This window comes from Herpailurus yagouaroundi, unplaced genomic scaffold (assembly GCF_014898765.1).
Source record: "Herpailurus yagouaroundi ecotype Mexico unplaced genomic scaffold, PumYag 100, whole genome shotgun sequence".
Taxonomy (NCBI): Eukaryota; Metazoa; Chordata; class Mammalia; order Carnivora; family Felidae; genus Herpailurus; species Herpailurus yagouaroundi.
Window position 1 is genome coordinate 79,018,729 of NW_024412391.1, and position 27,752 is coordinate 79,046,480.

A 27,752-nucleotide genomic window follows, 5' to 3' on the forward strand; every position below is an offset into this window, starting at 1 on the left:
AAACACTGCCTTGAATTAGTTTCAGCCTCAAGGAAGTACTTCATTTTTATCCAGCTAGGCATATGTTAATGGGTCGGAAGACAAGAATGATTTTCATTGTTACCTACATCTCAGATTAATTTTAGAAAAAAAGCCATCTTTATATAAACTATGATTAAGGAACTCTGAAACTGTAATTGCCTTTTTTTTTAATCAAAATGTACTTTTACTGGGTTCATCATAGCACCTTTTTTGCCTTTATAACTGTTTCTTGCCAATGAGTTTTTTTGTTGTTTTTTTACTAAGTAGGCCTAACCAAGGAAAACAGAGATCTCCACTTTGCAACAATTTTTAGTGCACTGTGTCCTGATATATAATGAGATGTATCAGAAGAGTTTTATGCATCCTAACTCTGCATCTTACTCTGACCAAAACAACAATTACATCATGAGAATGGATGTTTTCATCCTTAAATTAAAGCCACCTACCATAACAAAGCATCTGTTGCAGGGATATCTGCTAAGGCAAAGTAGCCATATAATTTATTGTCCAAATCAGGGCTCGTTAAGAAAGAAAGTGGGGGCACTAGTAATTATTACACCTAGACAAATATTAAAGATACCTCCGACATATTAATTCATATGCTTATAAACATACTCCCATAATAACATTCAATATTTTTGTATCAAAATCTGTAAATATTCACATTAAATAGGTTAAATAAAGGTTAAGGGGGAACCATATGAAACTGCTTCTAACCTACAAAACTCAGCAATTTTTTATAGTACAATGTGAAAGCCTCAAGTCATGCCAACTTAGATTTTGCTTCCAAATGGGTATAATACCAAACCAACACTCTCACTCTCTCTTCCCTTCTCCTTCCCCACAACTTCAGGTTTTCAGAGCATTTTGGATTTTGGAATAGCTCAATATGTGAAATGCACTGAAAAGTAAGCACTGCAGAGGATACAAAAATGTAAACAACATAGTACTTAACTCCAAGAAGTGTATAGTCTAGTAATAATCACCAAATTAAAAAGTAAAGGGGTAATCATAAAACCATAAAGTGATGAAATCAGAGAAAGGAGATGTTATATGAAGGTGTGGATATTAAGAATATAGTTGAGAAATATTAAGAAGTTGAGAATATTAAGGCAGTATGTTGAATGGCCTTAAAGGATAGATAAGATATTGCTACACACAACAGAGTATGGAAGGGAATAGGTGGGAAGGGAACAAGAAGAGAAACAAAGGGCATCTGCAAGCAAATGACAACAAATATGATAAAGGAAAGAAAATGTCATGAAGAATTCCTCATTCTGAATAAATGAGAGAATGGTGGAGCCATTAATAGAAAGGGCCAAAAGAAGAAAAGTAACTTTGGGGGAGGTTAAGACTTTTGAACATGTTGAGTTTCATCTTAAGAAAGAAATGAATGTTGCCAATACAGAAATGCAACTCAACCACTGCCTACACAGCATGAACAAATCCTCTCGGTTACTGTACTTCACAATAGGACAATGTTCTTGGATTCCTGTTTTACCTACAATAATGTTTGCTCTACTCCTATCTTCTGACACTCTTAACTACAGCTTTTGTCCCCACATTTGTCCTAATGTAGATAGCTCTCTTAAGCTGCTTTTATTACCTGAAACAATCACCAACTTGGTGATTCCAACTTTAGAAATAAGGTAATCCATTGGTAATTAGGTTCTAGTGTATCCTTGTTTCAAGAAGAGCTAAAGTTAATTATTTTTTACCTTTTTGACCACCTTCACCCATTTCACTGAAGTAATTCTGTGTCTTATATTTACTACATAACAGCCATGTGAAAGGCCACACAAAAAAAATCAGAACCTAACTATCAAATAATTACAGATATATTATCAGCTGTAAAATCAAATATTAAAACAAGGTGATTTAAAAATAAAAGACATTATATTTGAGGAAAAATTATTAAAAACTCAGTATCACATCTAAAATGTACACCACAACAGGGGCACCTGGGTGGCTCAGTCAGCTGAGCGTCCGACTTCAGGTCAGGTCATGATCTCATGGTTCGTGAGTTCGAGCCCCGTGTTGGGCTCTGGGCTGACAGCTCAGAGCCTGGAGCCTGCTTCAGATTCTGTGTCTCCTTTTCTCTCTGCCCCTCCCCTGCTCACGCTCTGTCTCTCCCTCTCTCTCAAAAATAAATAAACATATAAAAAAATTTTTTTAAATGTACAACACAACAGAAGGACCATAACACAAACTATTGCTGTTACTCAATCATCCTAGAATTGAAAAACCTGGTGTAGATAACTGGTCTTTTATATACAAGATAAAAAAGCATGCAAGCATATCTTACAGATGTTTGCTTACTTATGTATTTCTAAATTCCAAATCAGTAGGCTACTCCATTCTAGAATGAATTTTCGCTTTGGATCTCTTACTCCGGAAAGTCATCTTAGTTGTAAATACCTCTAACAAATAACATTTTTTAATGTTTATTTATTTTTGAGAGAGAGACAGAACGTGAGCAGGGGAGGGGCAGAGAGACGGAAACACAGAATCTGAAGCAGGTTCCAGGCTCTGAGCTGTCAGCACAGAGCCCGACACCGGGCTGGAACTCACGAACTGCAAGATCATGACCTGAATGAAAGTCGGCTGCGTAACCTAATGAGCCACCCAGGTGCCCCACAAATATCATTTATTATAGAGTCTTATATTGTTGGTCAGCATTCCAACCAAAATTTCTATGAAAATAATTCTAGAACATACAATTTGAGACTTTTTTGTTTTTTAACTTTGCCTCTAAATTGTCGGAGAAATAATAAACTGATTTATAAATGTTTCTCAGAGCACAGGTTCAGAGAGGTAAGGAAAATATTTCAAATCATTTTATTCAAGCATACAGTTCTGAAATAATTTTCCCCGGTTTTTTACATTCCACGTTTTTTCTAAATGGCATTTATGGTTTCCAACCACATATAAACCTGCTATAAAAACAAGTCACCCAGATTCAACAATACCTAGAAAGCAAGATTTCTTAAGAGGACAAGATAAAAAAATTACACAGAATGATAAGCTGTCTGTCTTTCTTCTATCCATTCCTCCTTCCACTTTTTAAATGCATTCACCCATTGAGTTATATAGTTAATACAGTATTAGTCACTACCTTTGGCAAAGTATTTTTTCTCACCAAATACAGCTTCCTCAGAATGGATTCTATAGAGAATGATTTTTCCTTTTTACAGAATAGAAATTGCCATCTTGCCCAAAAGGTAAATCCAGCAGTGGCCGTGTCAGCTTTAAAATGCAAGGACATAATCTAACATTTTAAGTTCAGTTAGCAAGCATTTAGTGAGTGTCTCCTATGTATCAATCAATGCTATGAGAAAGCAGGTTTGAAATAACCATTAATCTGCTATTAGGTGATATTTCATCTCATCCCATACAATGTATGATCCTTCTTGTATTCCTTAGCTATTTATAAACCTCTGACCCATTAGACAGAAACAATCTATAACAAAATTAAATCCTAGTGTGAAGTTCAGACTAATAAAATGAAAGTTTAATTTATGAAAGAAAACCTAAAAAAAAAAAATCAAGGTAATAAGAAAACAGAGATGAGAGAGCAATGCAATATTTACCACATATCAGTTTCTGGAGATTACTTAAATATACCTAAAAGCTTTAAATATATAACACTGAATATTGCATTAAAAATATTTTTGAGCAAAGGCAACAACAACAACAACAAAAAACAAGTGGGACTACATCGAACTAAAAAGCTTCCACACAGCAAAGGAAACCATCAACAAAATGAAAAGGCAATCTATGAAATAAGAGAAAATATTTGCAAATCATATATTTGATAAGGTGTTGATATCCAGAATATATATGGAATTCACACAACTGAATAGAAAAAAAAAAAAAACTGATTATAAATGGCAGAGGACCTGAATAGACATTTCTTTAAAGAAGACATACACATCAGGAATATGTGAAAAAATACTCAACCATCACTAATCATTAGAAAAATGCAAATCAGAACCACAATGAGACCTCACACCTACTAGAATGGCTAGCATCAAAAAGACAGAAATAATAAGTGTTGGAGAGGATGTGGAGAAAAGGAAACCCTTGTGTATAGTTGGTGGGAATGTAAATTGATGCAGCCATTATGGAAACAATATGGAAGTTCCTAAAAAATTAAAAATAGAAATACCAAACAATCCAGTAATCCCATTTCTGGGTATTTATCCAAAGGAAGTGAAAACACAAACTCAAAAAGATATATGCACCCCCATGTTCACTGCAGCCTTATTTATGATAGTCAAGACATGAAAGCAACCCAAATGTCCATCGATGGAAGAATGGATAAAGAAAACGTGGTATATGCACATGATGGAATATCATTTAGCCATAAAAAAGAAGGAACTCTTGCCATTTGCAACAACGTGGATGGATCTTGAGGGCATTATACTAAGTGAAATAAGTCAGAGAAAGACAAATACTATATAATCTCACTTATATGTGGAATCTAAAAACAAAAAACTGAATTCATATACAGAGAACAGATTGGTGCTTGCCAGAGGTGGGTGAAATGGGTAAAGGAAGTCAAATGGCCGAGGTCAAACTATGCAAACTGCCAATTGTAAAATTAAAAAGTCAGGGGATATAACGTACAGCATGGTGACTAAATAATACTATATTGCATATTTCAAAGTTTGCAAGAGAGTAAATCTTAAAAGTTCTCATCACAAGAAAAAAAATTGTACCTATGTATGGTAATGGATGTTAAACTAGACTTATTGTGGTGATCATTTCACAATATATACAAATATCAAATCACCACACTGAAAACCTAAAACCAATGTTATATGCCAATTATATCTCAATAAAAAATTAAAATAAGAATTTTCTATACATTTAAAAAATGTAATAGAATATTTTTCACTTGTATATACTAAGGAAATGGTAGTCTAAAGCATCTATATTTCAGAAGTATCAAAACTTTAACTTTAAAATTAAATCTTGCATTTATAAAAACAAATATTTTCCCATTACAGTTTAAAGAAAAAAAAAAGCATAGCCTATTTAGCTTTCTGAAGCATTAACTGAATCTCAATTTAAATATTATACATAGTAATATATAAACATTCTATTCTGTATTAGAAAATATTTGACTATATTCAGTACAGATTATAACAGGCTTTAATTAAACCAAGGGGGAAAAAGAGATGGCCATGCATAAGGCCTAGTTGCACAATGATTCCTAGGTTAATACAGGAAATAAAAATGAGGTCACGTATATTAATTTTAAAAATTTACATTATCATTTGGCTAATAAAGGAAATACATAGCCCTAAAGCTCATGGATAATCCATATTGTCAAAATAATCAATACTATATTATTTTAAGACATTGAGACCAGCATTTGGTAACAAATCTCTCATATGTAAAACCAAGAAATTTAAACAAATAGTCTGGGAAAGTGCCAAAAATAATGTGCAAAAGAAAAGGAAAATAAAGGTTATAAATTTTGCGCCTCATTTTACTTCAGTTATCGAGGCTAAGTTCAATTTATCATGTGATAGCTATGTTAGTTTCAGTGATAAAAACGTAAAGAAATTTTATTTAAAAAAATAGCACAATACCTTCAAGGACAAGGACATTATGTACATACAGCAAAAAAAAGACCTAATTAGAAAACAGAGGCAGACATGAGAACACTATGAGAATACAGTATTTTTGTCAGGTCAAAAGTTTGAATATCCAATAAGATCTTTTAACGCTAAAATGGGAAGATGGCGGCGTAGGAGGACGCTGGGCTCACCGCGACCTGCTGATCACTTAGATTCCACCCACACCTGCCTAAATAACCCAGAAAATCGCCAGAAGACTAGCAGAATGGATCATCCAGAGCCAAGCGAAGATGAGAGGTCCACGGAAGAGGGTAGGAAGGGTGGAGAGGCGGTGTGCGCTACACGGACTGGCAGGAGGAAGCCAAGGAGGAGGGGCGGCCCACCAGCCAAGCAGAGGCCCCGAGTCTGGCTTGCAAAAGCGGAGGGGCCGGACAGAGTGTGTTCTGACAGCGAGCGGGACTTAACATCTGGAAGGTTAAACAGCTCTGCTTGGAGAGCAGGAGGGCTGGAGGACAACGGGAGAGAGAGCTGTTGAGCCCTGGACAGAGCTCAGCTTGGCGGGGAAGAAAGGCGCTCGCCAGGTGCCATCCTCCTCGCCCATCCCCCAGCTAAAACCCAAAGGGAACCAGTTCCCGTCATGGGACTTGCTTGCACAGCGCAAACACCCAAAGTTGTGCTTATACGGAGCCACCCCTCCAGCAGGTCTGAATCACTCCCAGTGCCGCAGGGCCCCTCCCGAAGCTGATCTCCGAAGGAAAAGTGAGCTGAGCCTGCCCCTCCCGCCCCTGTGCATCTTGCCCATCCACCCCAGCTAATACGCCAGATCCCCAGCACCACAAGCCTGGCAGTGTGCAAGTAGCCCAGACGGGCCACACCACCCCACAGTGAATCCCACCCCTAGGAGAGGGGAAGAGAAGGTACCCACCAGTCTGAATATAGACCCAGCAGTGGGCTGGGGGCAGACATCAGGTCTGACTGCGGCCCCGCCCACCAACTCAAGTTATTCAAGACAGCACAGGGGAAGTGCCCGGCAGTTCCTCACCACTCCAGGAACTATCCAAAATGACAAAACAGAAGAATTCCCCTCAAAAAAACCTCCAGGAAATAACGACAGCTAACGAACTGATCAAAAACGATTTAAACAATATAACAGAAAGTGAATTTAGAATAATAGTCACAAAATTAATCGCTGGGCTTCAAAACAGTATAGAGGACAGCAGAGAATCTATTGCTACAGAGATCAAGGGACTAAGGAACAGCCAGGAGGAGCTAAAAAATGCTATTAATGAGCTGCAAAATAAAATGGAGATGACCACAGCTCAGATTGAAGAGGCAGAGGAGAGAATAGGTGAACTAGAAGATAAAATTATGGAAAAAGAAGAAGCTGAGAAAAAGATAAAAAAATCCAGGAGTATGAGGGGAAAATTAGAGAAATAAGTGATGCACTAAAGAGAAATAATCTACGTATAATTGGTATTCCAGAGGAGGAAGAGAGAGGGAAAGGTGCTGAAGGTGTACTTGAAGAAATAATAGCTGACAACTTCCCTGATCTGGGGAAGGAAAAGGCATTGAAATCCAAGAGGCACAGAGAACTCCCTTCAGACGTAACTTGAATCAATCTTCTGCACGACATATCATAGTGAAACTGGCAAAATACAAGGATAAAGAAAAATTCTGAAAGCAGCTAGGGATAAACATGCTCTAACATATAAAGGGAGACCTATAAGACTCGTGACCGATGTCTCTACTGAAACTTGGCAGGCCAGAAAGGAATGTGGCAGGAAATCTTCAATGTGATGAACAGAAAAAATATGTAGCCGAGAATCCTCTATCCAGCAAATCTGTCATTTAGAATAGGAGACATAAACGTCTTCCCAAACAAACCAAAACTGAAGGATTCATCACCACTAACCCAGCCCTACAAGAGATCCTAAGGGGGATCCTGTGAGACAGAGTACCAGAGACATCACTACAAGTATGAAACCTACAGACATCACAATGACTCTAAACCCATATCTTTCTATAATAACACTGAATGTAAATGGACTAAACGCGCCAACCAAAAGATATAGGGTATCAGAATGGATAAAAAAAACAAGACCCATCTATTTGCTGTCTACAAGAGACTCATTTTAGACCTGAGGACACTTTCAGATTGAAAGTGAGGGGATGCAGAACTATTTATCATGCTACTGGAAGTCAAAAGAGAGCTGTAGTAGCCATACTTAGACAAACTAGACTTTAAATTAAAGGCTGTAACAAGAGATAAAGAAGGGCATTATATAATAATTACAGGGTCTACCCATCAAGAAGAACTAGCAATTATAAACGTCTATGCGCCGAATACGGGACGCCCAAATATATAAAACAATTACTCACAAACATAAGCAACCTTATTGACAAGAATGTGCTAATTGCAGGGGACTTTAATACCCCACTTACAACAATGGACAGATCATCTAGGCACATTGTCAATAAAGAAACAAGGGCCCTGAATGATACATTGGATCAGACGGACTTGACAGATATATTTAGAACTCTGCATCCCAAAGCAACAGAATATACTTTCTTCTCAAGTGCACATGGAACATTCTCCAAGATAGATCACATACTGGGTCACAAAACAGCCCTTCATAAGTATACAAGAATTGAGATCATACCATGCATACTTTCGGACCACAATGCAATGAAGCTTGAAATCAACCACAGGAAAGTGTCTGGAAAACCTCCAAAAGCATGGAGGTTAAAGAACACCCTACTAAAGAATGAATGGGTCAACCAGGCAATTAGAGAAGAAATTTAAAAATATATGGAAACAAACGAAAATGAAAATACAACAATCCAAACGCTTTGGGATGCAGCAAAGGCAGTCCTGAGAGGAAAATACATTGCAATCCAGGCCTATCTCAAGAAACAAGAAAAATCCCAAATACAAAATCTAACAGCACACCTAAAGGAAATAGAAGCAGAGCAGCAAAGACACCCCAAACCCAGCAGAAGAAGAGAAATAATAAAGATCAGAGCAGAAATAAACAATATAGAATCTAAAAAAAACTGTAGAGCAGATCAATGAAGCCAAGAGTTGGTTTTTTGAAAAAAATAAATAAAATTGATAAACCTGTAGCCAGGCTTCTCAAAAAGAAAAGGGAGATGACCCAAATAGATAAAATCATGAATGAAAATGGAATTATTACAACCAATCCCTCAGAAATACAAGCAATTGTCAGGGAATACTATGAAAAATTATATGCCAACAAATTGGACAACCTGGAAGAAATGGACAAATTCCTAAATACCCACACACTTCCAAAACTCAAACAGGAGGAAATAGAAAGCTTGAACAGAACCATAACCAGCGAAGAAATTGAATCAGTTATCAAAAATCTCCCAATAAGAGTCCAGGACCAGATGGCTTCCCTGGGGAATTCTACCAGACATTTAAAGCAGAGATACTACCTATCCTTCTCAAGCTATTCCAAAAAATAGAAAGGGAAGGAAAACTTCCAGACTCATTCTATGAAGCCAGTATTACTTTGATTCCTAAACCAGACAGAGACCCAGTAAAAAAAGAGAACTACAGGCCAATATCCCTAATGAATATGGATGCAAAAATTCTCAGTAAGATACTAGCAAATCAAATTCAACAGCTTATAAAAAGAATTATTCACCATGATCAAGTGGGATTCATTCCTGGGCTGCAGGGCTGGTTCAACATTCGCAAATCAATCAACGTGATACATCACATTAATAAAAGAAAAGATAAGAACCATATGATCCTGTCAATCGATATAGAAAAAACATTTAACAAAATTCAGCATCCTTTCTTAATAAAAACCCTCGAGAAAGTCGGGACAGAAGGAACATACTTAAACATTATAAAAGCCATTTATGAAAAGCCCACAGCTAATATCATCCTCAATGGGGAAAAACTGAGAGCTTTCCCCCTGAGATCAGGAACACGACAGGGATGTCCACTCTCCCCGCTGTTGTTTAACATAGTGTTGGAAGTGCTAGCATCAGCAATCAGACAACAAAAGGAAATCAAAGGCATCAAAATTGGTAAAAGCTTTCACTTCTTGCAGATGACATGATAATATACATGGAGAACACAACAGACTCCACCAAAAGTCTGCTAGAACTGATACATGAATTCAGCAAAGTTGCAGGATACAAAATCAATGTACAGAAATCAGTTGCATTCTTATACACGAATAATGAAGCAACAGAAAGACAAATAAAGAAACTGATCCCATTCACAGTTGCACCAAGAAGCATAGAATACCTAGGAATATCTAACCAAAGATCTGTATGCTGAAAACTATAGAAAGCTTATGAAGGAAATTAAAGAAGATATAAAGAATGGAAAAACATTCCGTGCTCATGGGTTGGAAGAATAAATATTGTTAAAATATCAATACTACCCAAAGCTATCTACACATTCAATGCAATCCCAATCAAAATTGAAGCTAGAACAAGGAATCCTAAAATTCATATGGAACCACAAAAGGCCCCGAATAGCCAAAGTAATTTTGAAGAAGACCAAAGCAGGAGGCATCACAAGCCCAGACTTTAGCCTCTACTACAAAGCTGTAATCATCAAGACAGCATGGTATTGGCACAAAAACAGACACATAGACCAATGGAATAGAATAGAAACCTCAGAACTAGATCCACAAAAGTATGGCCAACTAATCTTTGACAGAGCAGGAAAGAACATCCAGTGGAAAAAAGACAGTCTCTTTAACAAATGGTGCTGAGAGAACTGGACAGCAACATGCAGAAGAATGAAACTAGACCACTTTCTTACACCATTCACAAAAATAAACTCAAAATGGATAAAGGATCTGAATGTGAGACAGGAAACCATCAAAACCCTAGAGAAGAAAGCAGGAAAAGACCTCTGTGACCTCAGCCACAGTAATTTCTTACTTGACACATCCCCAAAGGCAAGGGAATTAAAAGCAAAAATGAACTACTGGGACCTCATGAAGATAAAAAGCTTCTGCACAGCAAAGGAAACAACCAACAAAACTAAAACTAAAAGGCAACCAACGGAATGGGAAAAGATATTTGCAAATGACATATCGGAAAAAGGGCTAGTATCCAAAATCTGTAAAGAGCTCACCAAACTCCACACCCGAAAAACAAATAATCCAGTGAAGAAATGGGCAGAAAACATGAATAGACATTTCTCTAAAGAAGACATCCAGAAGGCCAAAAGGCACATGAAAAGATGCTCAACATCACTCCTCATCAGGGAAATACAAATCAAAACCACACTCAGATATCACCTCACACCAGTCAGAGTGGCCAAAATGAACAAAGCAGGAGACTCTAGATGCTGGCGAGGATGTGGAGAAACGGGAACCCTCTCGCACTATTGGTGGGAATGCAAACTGGTGCAGCCACTCTGGAAAACAGTGTGGAGGTTCCTCAAAAAATTAAAACTAGACCTACCCTATGACCCAGCAGTAGCACTGCTAGGAATTTACCCAAGGGATACAGGAGTACTGATGCATAGGGGCACTTGTACCCCAATGTTTATAGCAGCAGTATCAACAATAGCCAAATTGTGGAAAAAGGCTAAATGTCCATCAACTGATGAATGGATAAAGAAAATGTGGTTTATATACACAATGGAATACTATGTGGCAATGAGAAAGAACAAAATATGGCCCTTTGTAGCAACGTAGATGGAACTGGAGAGTGTGAGGCTAAGTGAAATGAGCCATACAGAGAAAGACAGATACCATATGTTTTCACTCTTATGTGGATCCTGAAAAACTTAACAGAATCCCATGGGGGAGGGGAAGGGAAAAAAAAAATGTTAGAGTGGGAGAGAGCCAAAGCATGAGAGACTCTTAAAAACGGAGAACAAACTGAGGGTTGATCGGGGGCGGGTGGGAGAGAGGGAAGGGTAGGTGATGGGCATTGAAGAGGGCATCTTTTGGGATGAGCACTGGGTGTTGTATGGAAAGCAATTTTACAATAAATTTCATATATTAGAAAAATAAAAATTAAAAATTAAAAAAAATAAAAAAATAATAAAACTTTAATATTTAGGTTAAAAAAAAAGCTAAAATGACATCGAACTAATAAACACACGCCAAAAAGGGACTTAATTGTAGCACTCCAATTCTACTTCATTAAAAAGCCTGTACAAAATTAACTATAAAACTATTTATTATGACCAAGAACAAAATACAATTCATGTAGAATCAACTTGTAATTACTTAGGTGGGGGTAGAAAAGGAGAACAATAGTTAATTTAAAAATTTTTTTATTTTTATTTTTTAGAGCATGAGTGGGAGAGAGGGGCAGAGGGAAAGAGAGAAGGACAGAGGGAGAGAGAGACCGAGAGAGAGACAGAGAGAGACAGACAGACAGACACTGAGGTTCTTAAGTAGGCTCCATGCTCAGTGCAGAACCTGACATAGGGCTTGATTCCACAACCCTGGGATCATGACCTGAGCCAAAATCAAGAGTCGGACATGCAAGTGACTGAGCCACTCAGGTGCCCCCAGTTAACTTTTTAAAAGTAATTTATACTTGAAACAGTAATGATTTTTGATATAAGATCAACGTTCCTAGCTATAATCTATGGAAAATTATTTAGCTGGTTATGGAGTCCATAAATATCCATTACAATAGAGAGATTCAAATAGGAAGAAGGAAAGGAGTTAACAAAAAAATAAAAATAATTGTCATGGATATTATGTTAGATAAAACACAAGATGACAATTAAAAAGCTAAACATTACATCTTGGTTAAAAAGTAAAAGTTTCTGGGGCACCTGGATGGCTCAGTCCGTACAGCATGCAACTCTTGATCTCGGAGTTGTTAAGTTTGAGCCTATGTTGGGTATAGAGATTACTTTAAAAAAAAAAAAAAGCTTAAAAATATAAAGAAAAGTTTTCTAAATTTAATAGGCCAAGAACACCTACCACTCCATCAGCAATTTTCTGGGCTCCATGAATTTCATACAGTTGTAGCTGTTTTTCAAACAGTTGGGCAATTGCTCTGTGAACAAGCTCATACTGCTCCTATTATGGAGATGAAATGTTAAACAAGGGAAAAGATGTTAAAAAACAAAAAACAAAACAAGAAGACATTTATAAAAATACAGTTTATAAAGTAAAACAAAAAACTATACCTTAGTTTGTACTGCAGAATGCCTTTGTGTTCTCATTTCTTGTATTAAATTAAATACATTGAATTCCTCTGGTATTTTCTGAAACAAAGAATTTAATACATCAACTCTCTTTCATATAGACCTTCAACTTTTCAAACAGACCTTATATACATGCTGGATGAGGGAAAACATGTACTGAGAACTACCTACCATCCTTCAGACACTCTTCTTGGCATTGTGGATACAAAGCTAATCTTGACCCTCGGCAGTCAAGCTGGTGAGATGTGTGAACAAATAAATATCCACCAAGGCAAAATCACAGTTCAGTGGGAATAAAAATGCTGTAACTAACTCTGATTGGTGTGTGGAATGAAAAGTGAAGGAAATATACATAAGCACAGCAGATTAAATATATACTCTAGGGGCGCCTGGGTGGCGCAGTCGGTTAAGCGGCCGACTTCAGCCAGGTCACGATCTCGCAGTCCCTGAGTTCGAGCCCCGCGTCAGGCTCTGGGCTGATGGCTCAGAGCCTGGAGCCTGTTTCCAATTCTGTGTCTCCCTCTCTCTCTGCCCCTCCCCCGTTCATGCTCTGTCTCTCTCTGTCCCAAAAATAAACGTTGAAAAAAAACTTTTTTTTAAAAAATATATACTCTATTTCAGGAATTGAGAAGCTTGATGTGGAGATAGCCTAAAAGTGAAAGAAGGAGAAGTATTCAAGGAGGAAAGAAGGTAAGGCTACCTGGGATCAGACTGTAAACATAATAAAATTTGAACTCATTCTACAGGCCACTGTTCCCTGTGCTGGCTACATAAGGACCAGCTAAGAAATTTGGTAAAAATACAGATCCCTCAGCTGTGTCTCTGGAGACTGTGAAATATCCCAGACAATTCTTGGTACACCTGGAATTAGAACTACTATAATAGGGAGCACAGACATGAGGAGATTTGATATACAGTCTACTTTTGCAGTATGGAGGCCAAGAGTCTGAAAAGGGGACAAACTGGTAGTAGTTTACTGAAGGAGTTTTAAAAAAGCAGATTTGAGGCACATTTCTGAGGTAGAACTATTAGAACGTGGTAATCACCAAGAATATTTTGAAGTGATAAGGAAAAAGAATTAAAAATGATTCCCAGGCATGGGGCGCCTGAGTGGCTCAGTTGGTTAAGCATCTGACTTCAGCTCAGGCCATGATCTCACAGTTCCTGGGTTCAAGCCCTGCGTCAGGCTCTGAGGTGACAGCCCAAACCCTGGAACCTGCTTCAGATTCTGTGTCTCCCTGTCTCTGCCCCACTTACACTCTGTCTCTCAAAAATGAATAAACATTAAAAAAAAAAAAAAAAAAACAAAAAAAAAAAAAAATTTCCCGGGTTTACTGCTTGAGGGTCTTTTTTTTTTTTTTTTAATTTTTTTTTTCAACGTTTATTTATTTTTGGGACAGAGAGAGACAGAGCATGAACGGGGGAGGAGCAGAGAGAGAGGGAGACACAGAATCGGAAACAGGCTCCAGGCTCTGAGCCATCAGCCCAGAGCCTGATGCGGGGCTCGAACTCACGGACCGCGAGATCGTGACCTGGCTGAAGTCGGACGCTTAACCGACTGCGCCACCCAGGCACCCCTGCTTGAGAGTCTTTATATAGCATCAGAAGATTTTTACATCAAGTCCTAACCTAAGAAGATTTACCCTATGTTAAGCCAAACACAGTCAAATGAGGACTATGTTCAAAATACACAACTTTTGAGATGACCAGTTATTTATTTTGCTTACTGGCATTTATCTATATGCCTGTTTCCATCTCAATTTTAATCTTTCACTTTTATGTTAAAATGGGTTAGAGTCCTAGTTAAATTTTGTTCATTTAAAAATCTTCATTTCGACTATCAGGAGATGATTACAATTTTTGAGGAATACAAAAATAAAATTTAATCCTAGACAGCTTTTGAGGAAAATTTAAAATTTAAATATTCCCTAAGAAAGAGTTTAAAATGGAAAGAAGGCAGGAGGAAAAAGAGATAGAGGGCAGAAAGAAGGAAAAAAAACGTAAATATTTTATTAATCCTATTTTATACAAGATACAGACTGAAATATTCACAGAAACATACTATAAAGCTATAAAGGGGGGTGCCTGGCTGGCTCAATCAGTGGAGTATGTGACTCTTGATCTCAAGGTTGTGAGTTCAAGCCCCATGTTGGTTATAGAGATTACCTAAAATATAAAATTAAAAAAAAATTGGGGGGGGGGAGCCTGGCTTAATTGATGGAACATACAACCCTTGATCTTGGGGTTCTAAGTTCAAGCCCCATGTTGGGTACAGCATTTACTTAAAAAAACAATACAAAAAAATTTTTTAACATTTATTTATTTTTTGAGAGACAGAGACCGAGAACCAGCAGGGGAGGAGCAGATGGAGAGAGAGAGAGAGAGAGAGAGAGAGAGAGAGAGAGAGAGAGAATCTAAAGCAGGCTTCAGGCTCTGAGCTGTCAGCAGAGCCCGACACAGGGCTTGAACCCATGAACCATGAGATCCTGACCTGAGCCAAAGTTGGAGGCTTAACTGACTGAGCCACCCAGGTAGGCTCCCAAAAATAAATAATTTTTTAAAAAGCTGTAAAGAATTAAAAACCTCTCCCTGGTGCATAGAAAATGAACATACTATAGAACCAGAAAAGGAACCAAATCTACATACAATAGGGACAACTTAAGTTTTTCAAATCTGTAATAAGGGCTGTGTTTTATTTACCTGTATATCCTCCAAAGTATTAAACAGTTTCTTGGAATGAGTAGTGGTAGTAAAACAGTAACAGCAATTGTAATGAAAACTAACATTGAAATGAGCACGTACTACAGGACACCCACGTTCTTTTTTATTTGTTTGTTTGTTTGTTTGTTTGTTTGTTATGAGAGAGAGAGAGCACAAGCGGGGGTCGGGCAGAGAGGGGAACAGAGGATCTAAAGCAGGCTCTGTGCTGACAGCAGAAAGCCTGATGCGGGGCTTTAATTCATGAACCCTGAGATCGTGACCTGAGCTAAAGTCTGACACTTAACCAACTGAGCTACCCAGGTGTCCCAAGACACCCACAGTTCTAAAGAATTTTAGAAAGGTTAACTTATTCCTTATGAGTTATTAATATTATTAATTTTTCAGTTGAAAAAATGGAGGCACAGTGAAATGAAGTAATTTGACCAAAATCCCAAAGCTAGTAAATGACAGAGCAGGAATTTTAACCTGGGCAGTTTGGCTCCAGAATCAGCATCCTTAACCACTATACTGTGTATCCACTTAGGCATAAATATTTATAAAATTGGTTACATTTATACTTAGAATATAAAAGGCAATGAAGATTCTGTATTTGGAAAAGTCAACGCAGAGTTTACATTCTTAATGTAGGTATCAATTCACATAGATCAACCAGGAGGCAACATGTCTACCTTTCTGCCCTGTGCATTCTCTCAAGGTAATATGCATCATTTATGCCTTCCTTTTTCAGTTCCATTACCTTTATTTCTTACATAGTAAAGCTACTTCTAAAAAAGCAACATGTATAACAAAACACAATCTATAATTTACAGAAATTAATCATTAAGTTTGAAAATAATAATAGATCAATTGGACATAATGCTATATAAAAATTATTCTTACCCCAGCTTTTAGTAAATTCCATGTATAATCTATGGCACAAATGGCACCTGTTCTTCCACAGCCTGCACTGTAAAGTTTGAAAGAAAAATTTGATTTTTGTTATAAAAGAATTATAAACTAAATGTGGATGAACATGTTAGTTTTCAGAAGCAAAAAAAATCATTTAGAAATATGACAAAATTCTACCATTTTAGTAAACAGATTACAACTTAACATCTTTAACATCAGCATTTATACCTGGTTTTTATTAAATTTGGGTAACTTCGAAGATTCTAAAATTACCTATGTGATTCACAGATGACCCGGCAGCCTTCATTTTGTAAGTCTAATTCTAACTCAGAAAATCTTGTCTAGCTAAAATAATAACTCACAGAGATCATTTTATTTTATGTACAACATGGTTCTGATGCCTTACAGTAGAGGAAGAAACAACACATCATTTCAATCTGCAAAAGGTATAGGAAAGACGAAGAATACAAGCCCTAGAAACTGGTTTGAACTCCAGCAGTGATTTCAACAAAAGAACAAAGTGACCAAAATAACAAAAGACTAGTGATGTACTTTCATCTTCTAAGGAACTAACAGAACCTGGAGAACGTAAGTAAAATTCTGCAGGTTTTTACATTTTAAAACATGACAAGAGTACTTTACAGCAATTGATTCTCAACTAGAGGGAGACAGGAGACATGCATCTTAGGACTGAGAATCACTCTGAGTAATTAAAGACATTACTAACATCACCAGAATCATTTTTAGGCAGGAAAAAAGTTAGGCAGCATTTAAATTTTGAAACCTTTAGAAATATCAGTAGTTTGTCAAACATGTCATGTGAGAATTGCTGATAAAGTAAATTTATAAACAACTTAGTATGATTTTTAAAAAGCTCTTAAAAGACATCAATAATACTAATTTTTAACTATTGATACATTTATCAATTCTTCATAGCAAAATATTTCTAGAATTTTAAGTTAAGAATTACGAGGGGCTAAATGACATATATTTAAAACTTTATGGTTTAGGGGCGCCTGGGTGGCTCAGTCGGTTAAGCGGCCGACTTCGGCTCAGGTCATGATCTCGCGGTCCGTGAGTTCAAGCCCCGTGTCGGGCTCTGTGCTGACAGCTCAGAGCCTGGACCCTGTTTCAGATTCTGTGTCTCCCTCTCTCTGACCCTCCCCTGTTCATGCTCTGTCTCTCTCTGTCTCAAAAATAAATAAATGTTAAAAAAAAATTTTTTTTTAATAAATAAATAAAACTTTATGGTTTAAAGTGTAACCTTACAAAGATACACACAACCAGACTGATGAAACACAATACAAAATTTAGAAACAGATCTGAGTATATGTAGGTATTACATAGTGGTGGATTCTCCCATGAAACGGGAAAGATTAGACCATTCAATAAATGGTAGAGGGAAAGTGAGCCTAACAACAGCAAAAGCTAGATTCTTACTCATACCTTAATTATTAAAAAAATTCCAGATAGATTAAAAATATGTTTATAAAAAAACCTATAGAAGTGCTAAAAGGATAGTTTATGCACTACTGTTACAGATGGACTTTTTCTAAGCATATCTCAATGGACAGAAATCATAAATGAAGACTCACAACTTTGACTACATAACAATTTCAAACTTATGTGTGGCAAAATATAAGCAGAATAAAAACCATGGAAAACCATGCTACTTACAACATGACTAAGAGCTAACAATCTCAATATATAAAGATATGTAAAGAATTTATCACATAACTAAGAGATGAATGCCTGCTTTAAAACAATTGGCAAAGTATACAAATAAATTCACAAAAGAATATAAACTACGAAGACAAAAAAAAAATGAACAAAAAGCTTGCCTGTCATACAGGCATTAAATCAAACAAACAAAAAAATAATAGTACTGGGAAGAGTATAGGAAAATGGGCACTCCCACAAACTAGCTAATTATAATTAGCATCAACTTTATGGATAACAGAATATAAAATATGTATTAAAAGCATAAAAATGTTCATGCCCTTTGACTTAGAAATCTCATTTATAGAGATCTATCTTAATGAAGTAATTACTGATGTGCTCAAAGATTTTGCCATGAAGACTAGCCATATGGACATTTAAACTACTGTTTAAAATACATGAAAAAGGATGGGGGTGGGCATAATAAAGGAATGGAGGTTAAATATAAAGTAGAGCACAGTCATAATGAATTGTAGAGAGAATAGTTATATGATTTAGAAAAATGTACATGACAAATTACATGGAGAAACATTCTGTAACAAATACAGCACATACATGGAAAGGACATTCACCTCGACTGGAATTGTGATTTCCTTGCTTTTATGTATGTGTTTTCCTTCTTTCTTTCTTTCTTTCTTTCTTTCTTTCTTTCTTTCTTTCTGTCTGTCTGTCTGTCTTCTAAGTCACTACAGTTAACATATTATTTTGACTGTTAAAATATTAAATGGTGTATTTATTTTTTTAAAGGAAAACCTTCACATCAAATTGGATTCATGAGCTGTATACACTGGGCAACAATGACAGCACAAGAAATAATTTCAACTAACTTGTAAGAAATCAAGTCAAATTTAATTTCTACAATTAAATGGACTTTTTTTTCTTCTTAAACAGTCAACTACTTAATTGAATGGTCGGCTAACCACTGAATTAGCTATAGAAAAATATTTTTTTAATTAACCAAATTGTTAATTGATTCCCACATGTCCCATCAGCAAGTCCCCTTTCTGGCCCACAGCAGCCTTTTCTTTTTCTTTTTTTTTTTTTTTTTTAATTTTTTTTTTCAACGTTTATTTATTTTTGGGACAGAGAGAGACAGAGCATGAACGGGGGAGGGGCAGAGAGAGAGGGAGACACAGAATCGGAAACAGGCTCCAGGCTCCGAGCCATCAGCCCAGAGCCTGACGCGGGGCTCGAACTCACGGACCGTGAGATCGTGACCTGGCTGAAGTCGGACGCTTCACCGACTGCGCCACCCAGGCGCCCCCACAGCAGCCTTTTCAACACACTAATAGGCATTACAATCAGACCTATTGGATAAGAAAAACTACCTTTGGTGTTCTGTCTATGCTAAAAAAAAAAAAAAAAAAAAACAAAAAACTTTGAACTATTTAATTAACCTGTAAATTTCTGAGTCTGGGAAATTTCATTTACTCTTTATAACAAATGTGAATGCGGATAAAGTCACTTCAAGAGATAAACTGATAGCAGTTTTATGAAATAAGTAGTAGGATTCTAAGCGTTTTAGAAGAATCTAACGTAAAATAAAAATTCAGAGAAGAAAAACTCTGATTCAGACAGCTTTTACTATTTGGAAACCCATATAATGACCTATCTCATTTGGTAATTCCAAAAATTAGGTTTCAAAATACCATACATCACCCATATAATAATGCCACTTATATTCCAAAGTACTTAAATATTTGGAAAAATTTTTTGTACCTGCAATGAATACAAATAGGCACATCTTCATGTTCTTGGTATTTCCTCATTAAGCTTATCATGTCCAGAATGGAATCAAACGATGAGGGAACATCATGATCTGGCCAGTTCACGTAATGAAACTGATACAGCCTACGAGATTCCTTCAAGAAAAAACAGAAATTCAACAATTATAAAAAGACATTACAAATTTTAAAGCATACAGAAAAGCTGCACATCTGACTTTACTGTCATTTCTAAAGTTTTTATGTGGTATTTAACACTGCCTTAAAAAAGTAAATGATAGGCTATATTTATTGACTATCATATATCAAGTCTTAATCTAAGGGCTTCACATGTAACAGTTTATTTATTCCCCATGTAATTCTATGAGGAAGGTACTGTTAATAGTATCCACGATTTATAGGTAAGGAAACTGAGACAGAAAGATTACATAACTTGCCTCATGTTTCACAGCAAGTGACAAATGTAGGATCTGAACTCAGGCACTCTTATCTCCAGAGCATGCATGTTAACTCTAACACTATGTATATTATTTGGTAATCCACAGTAAAGGGATGAGCAATATACCAGAAGCACAGTGTTTGAATCTATTGTAATTAGAAAACTAATAGGATATTTAAACTGAAAAAGAAAATTAGAAACAAACTTGTCCAATGCCAAACCCACTTCCTTATTTTAGATGAGTGGTTCTCAAAGTATGGAGTGCTGGAAACATGTCTACTTGTAAAAAGGAAGGTAGGCTGTGGAAGTATGTTTCAAATGTACCAGTTGAGGAACAACTGTGCACTTACTTGATGGCCATGCTTAATTGTTCATAATGGTTTGAATTTAAGATAATAAAAATACAGAGATCTTGGAAGAAGCTGATAGCATTTTCTAATGTCCATCAAATTTTTGATTTCCTAGAAAAATTATCATTTTGTTTTAACGTTTATTTATTTTGAGACAGAGGGAGAGAGAGAATCCCAAGCAGGCTCCACGTTGTCAGTGCAGAACCCAACGCAGGGGCTCATTTTTATGAACCACAAGATCATGAGCCCAAATCAAGAGGCGAATGCTTAACTGACTCAGCCACCCAGCCGCCCAAGCAATTATCATTTTATATAGTTCTGAAACACGGAAGTCAAGGGCCTCAGGTGAAAGCAATATATATCAAAATGAAGATTTAGGTTTGATGGTGGTTCATCTATGTCTAAAAAGTTGTAAACTAGCAAAAGTGGGTAAATAATTTGGAAAGAATGCTATAATCTGCTTACTGTAATAGAGAAAAAAATATTTATGGCAAATAGATACAATAAATTTAATTTAGGGAAAATTGTTTTAAGTAAGTCAAGATTTATATTACTTTAATTTGATAAGCTCAAGGCTCAAGACACTAAATAAAAATTACACTTTGATTTTCTTCACTATTTTACATAAGGAAATTTGCTAATTATTTTAGTTAACTATGTAAGACCAGATAGCATGCAATTTATATATCTTCTCTTCAAAAATTTCCTTAGAAATGGTCTCTAAATGGAAAATACTTACATTTTGAAATTCAAGTAAGAGTGTCCTAATGAAGTAGTCTGTTCTTGCTTGTTCAGCTTCCTAAATACAGGAAAAGTGAGTCAGTGAGAACACTGAAACCAAAACATCCACACACCAGAACAAACAAAAACCACGTATTTAAAGTCTACAATATAAAATTAACCTTTGAAATTCCAGATATATCTAGTAATTACAAAAACAACCATTCTAAAAGTCACTGATTTGTCTACTCAACTTTGCTGTTCTGATGGGCAAACAGGTAAATTAATGGGCAAGGCAATATTCTAGTAAATCTTTATTTACAAAACAGGCAGTGGACTAGACTGACCTATGCATAGCGTGCCCACGTCTGGTCTAAGTGGTTACCTGCAGTGACATGCAACCGAGTCCCTCCTAGCTAGTCCTCCGTGACCCAACACTTTACCCTCTTTCTCATCCCCAAATCAAAAGTGCTCCTGATACTGTCTTTTCTCAGTCTCAAAAACTGATTGTCAAGAAGTCAAGTCACTTACTATGGTTATTTTCACCAGCTTGCTTTCTAATTACAAACTTGATTTTTATTTACATCAGTAATAACAAGTACTGAGTTGCTGGAAACAACCACAAGACATACAAATTACTTTCCATCTGAAATCTTGAAAGAAGAAATTTGCTTCTTCAGTATGGATCAATCCCAATATTGACAAATCAAACCAGCTATCGCTAATCAAATCAAACTTATTCAAAAGATGATTAAATTATCATTTCGTTCACTCTGAAAAATCATCCAAAAAAGGTCATAGTTTTCCCAATTATAATCTGTTTCTTTACTCATTATAGTAAAGTCTTTTAATTTTTATTTATTTATTTTTGAGAAAGAGCAAGAGAGTGAGAGAAAATATGCATGCACGAGCAGGGGAGGGGCAGAGAGAGGAAGAGAGAGAATCCCAAACAGGCTCCATGCTGACACTGCAGAGCCCAATGTGGAGCTCAGACATACTAACTGTGAGGTCATGACCTGAGCCAAAATCAGGAGAAGGATGTTTAACTAACTGAGACCCTCCTCTACTCATTATTTTAAATGTTGTTTACTATTCTTGATCCCCAACTCTTCAAAAATTTCAACTCATTAAGCTGTTGAATGTTAAGCACTATACATTTTCACTTGAATTGTAACATTTAGTACAGATATCTTATTGTATTTAAACTTACAAATGTTCAACACAACTACATTGCACAGAAAATAGATTTCCTGAACAGTTCAGGGGCATAATATTGTAGAATACTTTATAGATTGGTGAGAGGGGAGGTGTCCTCTCACAGAAATACATAATGTGGTATGTATTGGTTTTTATCCATTCCAAATAACATGACATGCAGTAGGATTTAAAATTATATTTAACCCACAAACAGTTAATTCTAACCAGGACTTAAGAATACTGGCTGCTTATTAAATCCAGGCAGTTCAACTATGTGTTATAGTTAACATTACAAAAATCACATTGTATTTATAAAGCAGACTGTCCACACACCTCAAGTCCTTTCTACAGCAACCTAGAAAGCAATAAACTTTGTATGGAATTTAAAAGTCATTAAGCAGAAATAATTCATAAAACCATGGACTTCTTGAACTCACCAGTGAAAATAAAATCACAGAAATTATATTTTACTTAACCATGGAAAACATAGTTACAAACCAGCAATTCTCAGTTGGAGAATGTAACAGTTAATTCCATGTGTCAATGTGGCTGGGTCACAGAGCGCCTAGATGTTTGGTCAAACATTATTCCTTGTGTTCCTGTAAAAGTGTCTTTGGGTGAGATTAACATTTAAATCAGTGGACTCTGAGTAAAGCAGACTGCCCTCTATAGTATGTATGGGTGGCCCTCCATCCAGTTAGGGCCTGAACAGAACAAAAAGACCAACCTCGCCCAAGTGAAATTCTCCACTAACCTACTTTCATGGGCAAGGATTGCTCTTCAGTTCTACAGCAGACTGTCTTTACACTAGAACTGAGTATCAGCTCTTCTGGGTCTCCGCCTTGCCTACCTTTTAGCTCTCTTGGTCTCCAGACTAGATCTAAAGCACAACTCTCCTGAGTCTGCAGCCTGGCTGACCACCCTACAGATTTTGGACTTGCCAGCTTCCATGATCCTGTGAGCCAGTTCCATATAATAAATCTTTTTCTCTGTATATATGCATATCCTACTGGTTCTATTTCTCTGGGAAACCCTAACCAATACAGGGAAGTTATTTAATTCTCATCTATGTTCAGTCATGGTCTTTGAGTATGAGTAAATAAGACAACATATTTCTTTCAGGTGATTAAGAAAGATGCCATTGGGTGTAACCAAAAAGCAAATTGTTGGTTCTATTCTAAAGTTCACGTATATTTTACTTCCTTTTTAAAAAATGTTTCCCTTCATTCTTTTTCCTTTAAATTCATTTACTTAGATTTCTGCTGTGTTTTAGAACTTGAATTTATTAACTCATTTCCAGAGCTAACATATTAGGTATATGTTTTAAGTTTCATAATAAATTATCTGCCATATAGGATCAATCTTTCCTTCTAGGATAGCAGTTCTCAAACCCATCTTTGTATATAATTATAACAATTCTGGATAGCATAACGAACGTATGAAAGATTATCACACAAAACTATACTTCAGTCATCAAGCGTCCTTCCCATTTCAGTTTGAAACTACTACTTTACACCATTTTTTCTTTTTTCTCTTTAAGATCTTACTTTTAAGTAATCTCTACACCCAACATGGGGCTTGAACTCACAAGCCTGAGATTAAGACGTGGTTCACTGACTGAGCCAGCCAGTTGCCCCACCTTTATACCAGTATTCAAATAGAGCACTCAAGGGGTGCCTTGGTGGCTCAGTCACTTAAGCGTCCAACTCTTAGCTTTGGCTAGGGTCATGATCTCCTGGTTGGTGAGTTCAAGCCCTACATTGGGCTCTGTGCTGACCATGTGGAGTCTACTTGGGCTTCTCTCTCTCTCCCTCTCTCTGCCGCTCCCACACCCTCACCCTCTCCCTCTCAAAGTAAATAAATGAACTGAAAAGTTAAAAAAAAAAACAGATCATTCAAAGGACAGTTAAGTTACTGTTTACTCTTTTTATTAATGTTCATTTTTGAGAGAGAGAGAGAGAGAGAGAGAGAGACAAAGAGAGCAGGGGAGGGGCAGAGATGGAGACACAGAATCCAAAAAAGGCTCCAAGCTCTGAGCTATGAGCCCAGAGCCCGACAAAGGGCTTGAACCCATGAACCGTGAGATCATGACCTGATAAGAAGTCAGATGCTTAACTGACTGAGCCACCCAGGCGCCCCTGTTTACTCTTATATATGTAACACTTATCATCAGCTTATATACAAAGACTAACACTAAATTAACATAATAAGTTACTAGGAAATTACACATTTATGAAGTCATTTTCAAAGTTAAATTTAAGCTGTATAAAAACAAACATTATTATTAACATTTATTATAATTAAGTACAGATTTATGTGGAAATACTGAATGCTTGGCTTATGTAAAACTAGGTTGATTCCATATTATATTCTTCAGTCTAGCATCCCACATTTCTGATTAAATAATATGTATATAAATAGGTACTTACACAAGAAATTTTAAATGGTGCAAATGTTATAGGTTCTTCTCCATACAAAGGCCAATAGCGTTCACATTTTTTCTGTTATTCGAACAAAAAGAAGTTAATCCATATGATAGAATTTTTCTTGAACTTTTACAAATATTTTGTGCCCGATTATTCAGCTTCTTGCCCTTCCCAGAAAACACAGAAACTGACATCAGATTAAAAAAAAGTTTACTTTAACTCATGTACCATATTAGTATAAGGAAAATTCAAATCACCACATAATTTGTTTTCTGAGTTTGATGTATGTGTCATAATTATAGAAGACCACACTTACGTTTTACTTAATATTTATTCTCTGTAAATATATTAGCACTTCCAACATTCAAGTCTTTGGAATTGATGCTGGAGGGGATCACAATGGTTTTAAAACTAATTTCACTTGGACACAGTATAAAAAACACCAATGTTGAAAACTTCATATTAAGAATTTTGTTCTCTTCTGAAGATAGTATGAACAAAAACAAAAAAATGTAGTGGTATTATCTGACAGAAATCAGAATATTCAAGTTATAACCTGATGATAATTAATAAAAATTATTTTATTGAACTCATTTTCATTTGCTTAATTTTATTCCTGTTTTAAATTATGTCTCTATTTCAGTCCATAAATAATATTCTACTTACAACACCATTAAACATCTGAAGACTAAGTAATAATATGGTATCTATTAAGTGTATCATAAAATGAAATGTAAAACTGTGAAAAAAAAAAAGTTTATGTGCCTTTTAGAGATTATTATGTTCCTTGTATCAAATAAAACCAATAGCAGAACACAAAAAAGAAGTATCTACTTTAACTACTTAGAATATAATAAAGGACCAGGAACATATATCCCTAGAAATGATGAAACGGACACTCCACAGTTATTTTAAGTGTTAACAGGTATACATACCCTTCCCATCTCAAATTCTCGACAGGCCATTACAATGATCTAAAAAGAAGTGGGGGATGGGATGAGATGAAGAATGTATCAGCTAAACACAATTTTACTTTTTTAAATAAAATACAAATTCCAAGAATTACCTTTTATTCCGAACAAAATTATACCTGGCCTGTCAAAATAAGTAGGTTTTTAAATTTTTTTTTTAATGTTTATTTATCTTTGAGAGAGAGAGACAGAGCGTGAGTAGGGGAGGGGCAGAGAGAGAGGGAGACACAAATCTGAAGCAGCCTCCAGGCTCTAAGCCGTCAGCACAGAGCCCAACGTGGGGCTGGAACCCATGGAGCATGAGATCATAACTTGAGCTGAAGTTGGGCATTTAACTGACTGAGCCACCCAGGCACCCATCAAAATTAAGTAGCTTTAACATTAAAAGTAGGCATTAAAGCAATGTTCAAAATCACGCCTTCTATTTTTTTTTTTTTTTGAAGTTTGTTTATTTATGAGAGAAGGAGAGACAGATAGCACGAGTTGGGGAGGGGCAGAGAGAGAAGGAGACTCAGAATCTGAAGCAGGCTCCAGGCTCTGAGCTGTCAGCACAATGCCCGACATGAGGCTTGAACTCACAAACCATGAGATCATGACCTGAGCCAAAGTCAGATGCTTAACCGACTGAACCACCCAGGCGCCCCAAAATCACACCTTCCAAACAAGGGATAACTATATAGCAACAAATTAAATTGGCTTCAATTAGCATTATATATGAATTAAATTTTAGGACTTTTATAGATCTACCTCTGACTTGAAATTATATTAAAATATCACTTTTAGGGTATTTACTTACCCAACCAAAAAGCACCATGAAATATTTTAAATATAGTTCATAAAATTATCTGAAGGTTTAATGCATTTAATACTGTCTTTAAACATAAATGTTATTGGATTTGCTTCCCTATCCCAACATTTGACAATGTTTCAAACATATAGCGAAGTTGAAATAATTTTACGGTGAATACTGTATAGCCACCATCTATAGTCTACCATTAACATTTCACCGTATTCATTCTATCACACAGCTATCCCTCTATCCATCTATATAAATCCATCTTAGTTGGTAGCTGTCTTGTTGGCTGCTGACTTTAGAAAAGAAAGTATTATCACACTCTCTTCTTAAAATATTTTGACTAACTTGTCAGTGTTGAATGAGACATCCTAGACTTCAGTTTCTGTCTTTTTAGTAAACATTAGCAATAAGTAACATATCATTATGGCTAGAAGGTCTTCTCATTCCATATTCAGTAAAACATCTTATGTCATTACATGTAATACTTCTCAAAATAGATTATGAAAAATAAATTACTTACTACAACATTGTACTCCCATATCATCCTCCAAAAATCTATTACTGTATTTGCTAATGGTCCTTGGGTTGCCACATACGCTTTTGGCCCATAAACACCCTAAAATGGTTAAAAGTAAATTTCATATTTATTATAGTTACCAAAAATATTTCCTTACCTAAATTTTAATGTTTAAATTTTCTTAGTAATACTCCTCTTTTCACTGGAAGTATTTCCAAATAATTTTAGCACATAAAAGCATGACAAAATATATTCAATTCATTTCAGCTTTTTGTGAAGTACTATTTTTGTGTATGTATTAGACCTGGCACACAGAATTAATAATTAAACTGCTTTATGCTAATTTACAAATTATTATTTACCTGTCTCTTCAAAAAGTGCCTAATACCCCAATACATAGTCCATAAAGCTAACTGTACAGAAACATAAAAAGCATGCTTTGATGCTAAAAACAAGAGTAAAACTACCTAATAGTTCCTTCTTAGCCAGATTCGTCCATAGATA

At 36.0% G+C, this 27,752-nt stretch overlaps 1 protein-coding gene and 1 long non-coding RNA gene across 4 annotated transcripts in view; one reads left to right on the forward strand and one right to left on the reverse strand.

Moving 5' to 3' along the window:
* LOC121028824 (uncharacterized) overlaps positions 1–27,752 on the forward strand; it is a 152,741-nt gene that overhangs the window by 79,241 nt on the left and 45,748 nt on the right. The window contains exons 4-5 of one of the 2 annotated variants that reach the window (XR_005789451.1): positions 13,402–13,470; positions 18,856–18,937. This is a non-coding gene — a long non-coding RNA (uncharacterized LOC121028824). Of the gene's footprint in view, positions 1–13,401; positions 13,471–18,855; positions 18,938–27,752 lie in introns of those variants that run through there. The other variant, XR_005789452.1, reaches the window with a different exon arrangement.
* PTPN12 (protein tyrosine phosphatase non-receptor type 12) overlaps positions 1–27,752 on the reverse strand; it is a 103,625-nt gene that overhangs the window by 19,796 nt on the left and 56,077 nt on the right. For both annotated transcript variants that reach the window (XM_040472825.1, XM_040472826.1), the window contains 8 exons: positions 27,252–27,347; positions 25,900–25,938; positions 24,968–25,039; positions 21,361–21,420; positions 19,828–19,970; positions 16,381–16,447; positions 12,763–12,840; positions 12,554–12,652 (listed from right to left, as the gene is read on the reverse strand). In XM_040472825.1, coding sequence (XP_040328759.1) covers positions 12,554–12,652; positions 12,763–12,840; positions 16,381–16,447; positions 19,828–19,970; positions 21,361–21,420; positions 24,968–25,039; positions 25,900–25,938; positions 27,252–27,347 — 654 coding nt within the window. The remainder of the gene's footprint in view (positions 1–12,553; positions 12,653–12,762; positions 12,841–16,380; positions 16,448–19,827; positions 19,971–21,360; positions 21,421–24,967; positions 25,040–25,899; positions 25,939–27,251; positions 27,348–27,752) is intronic.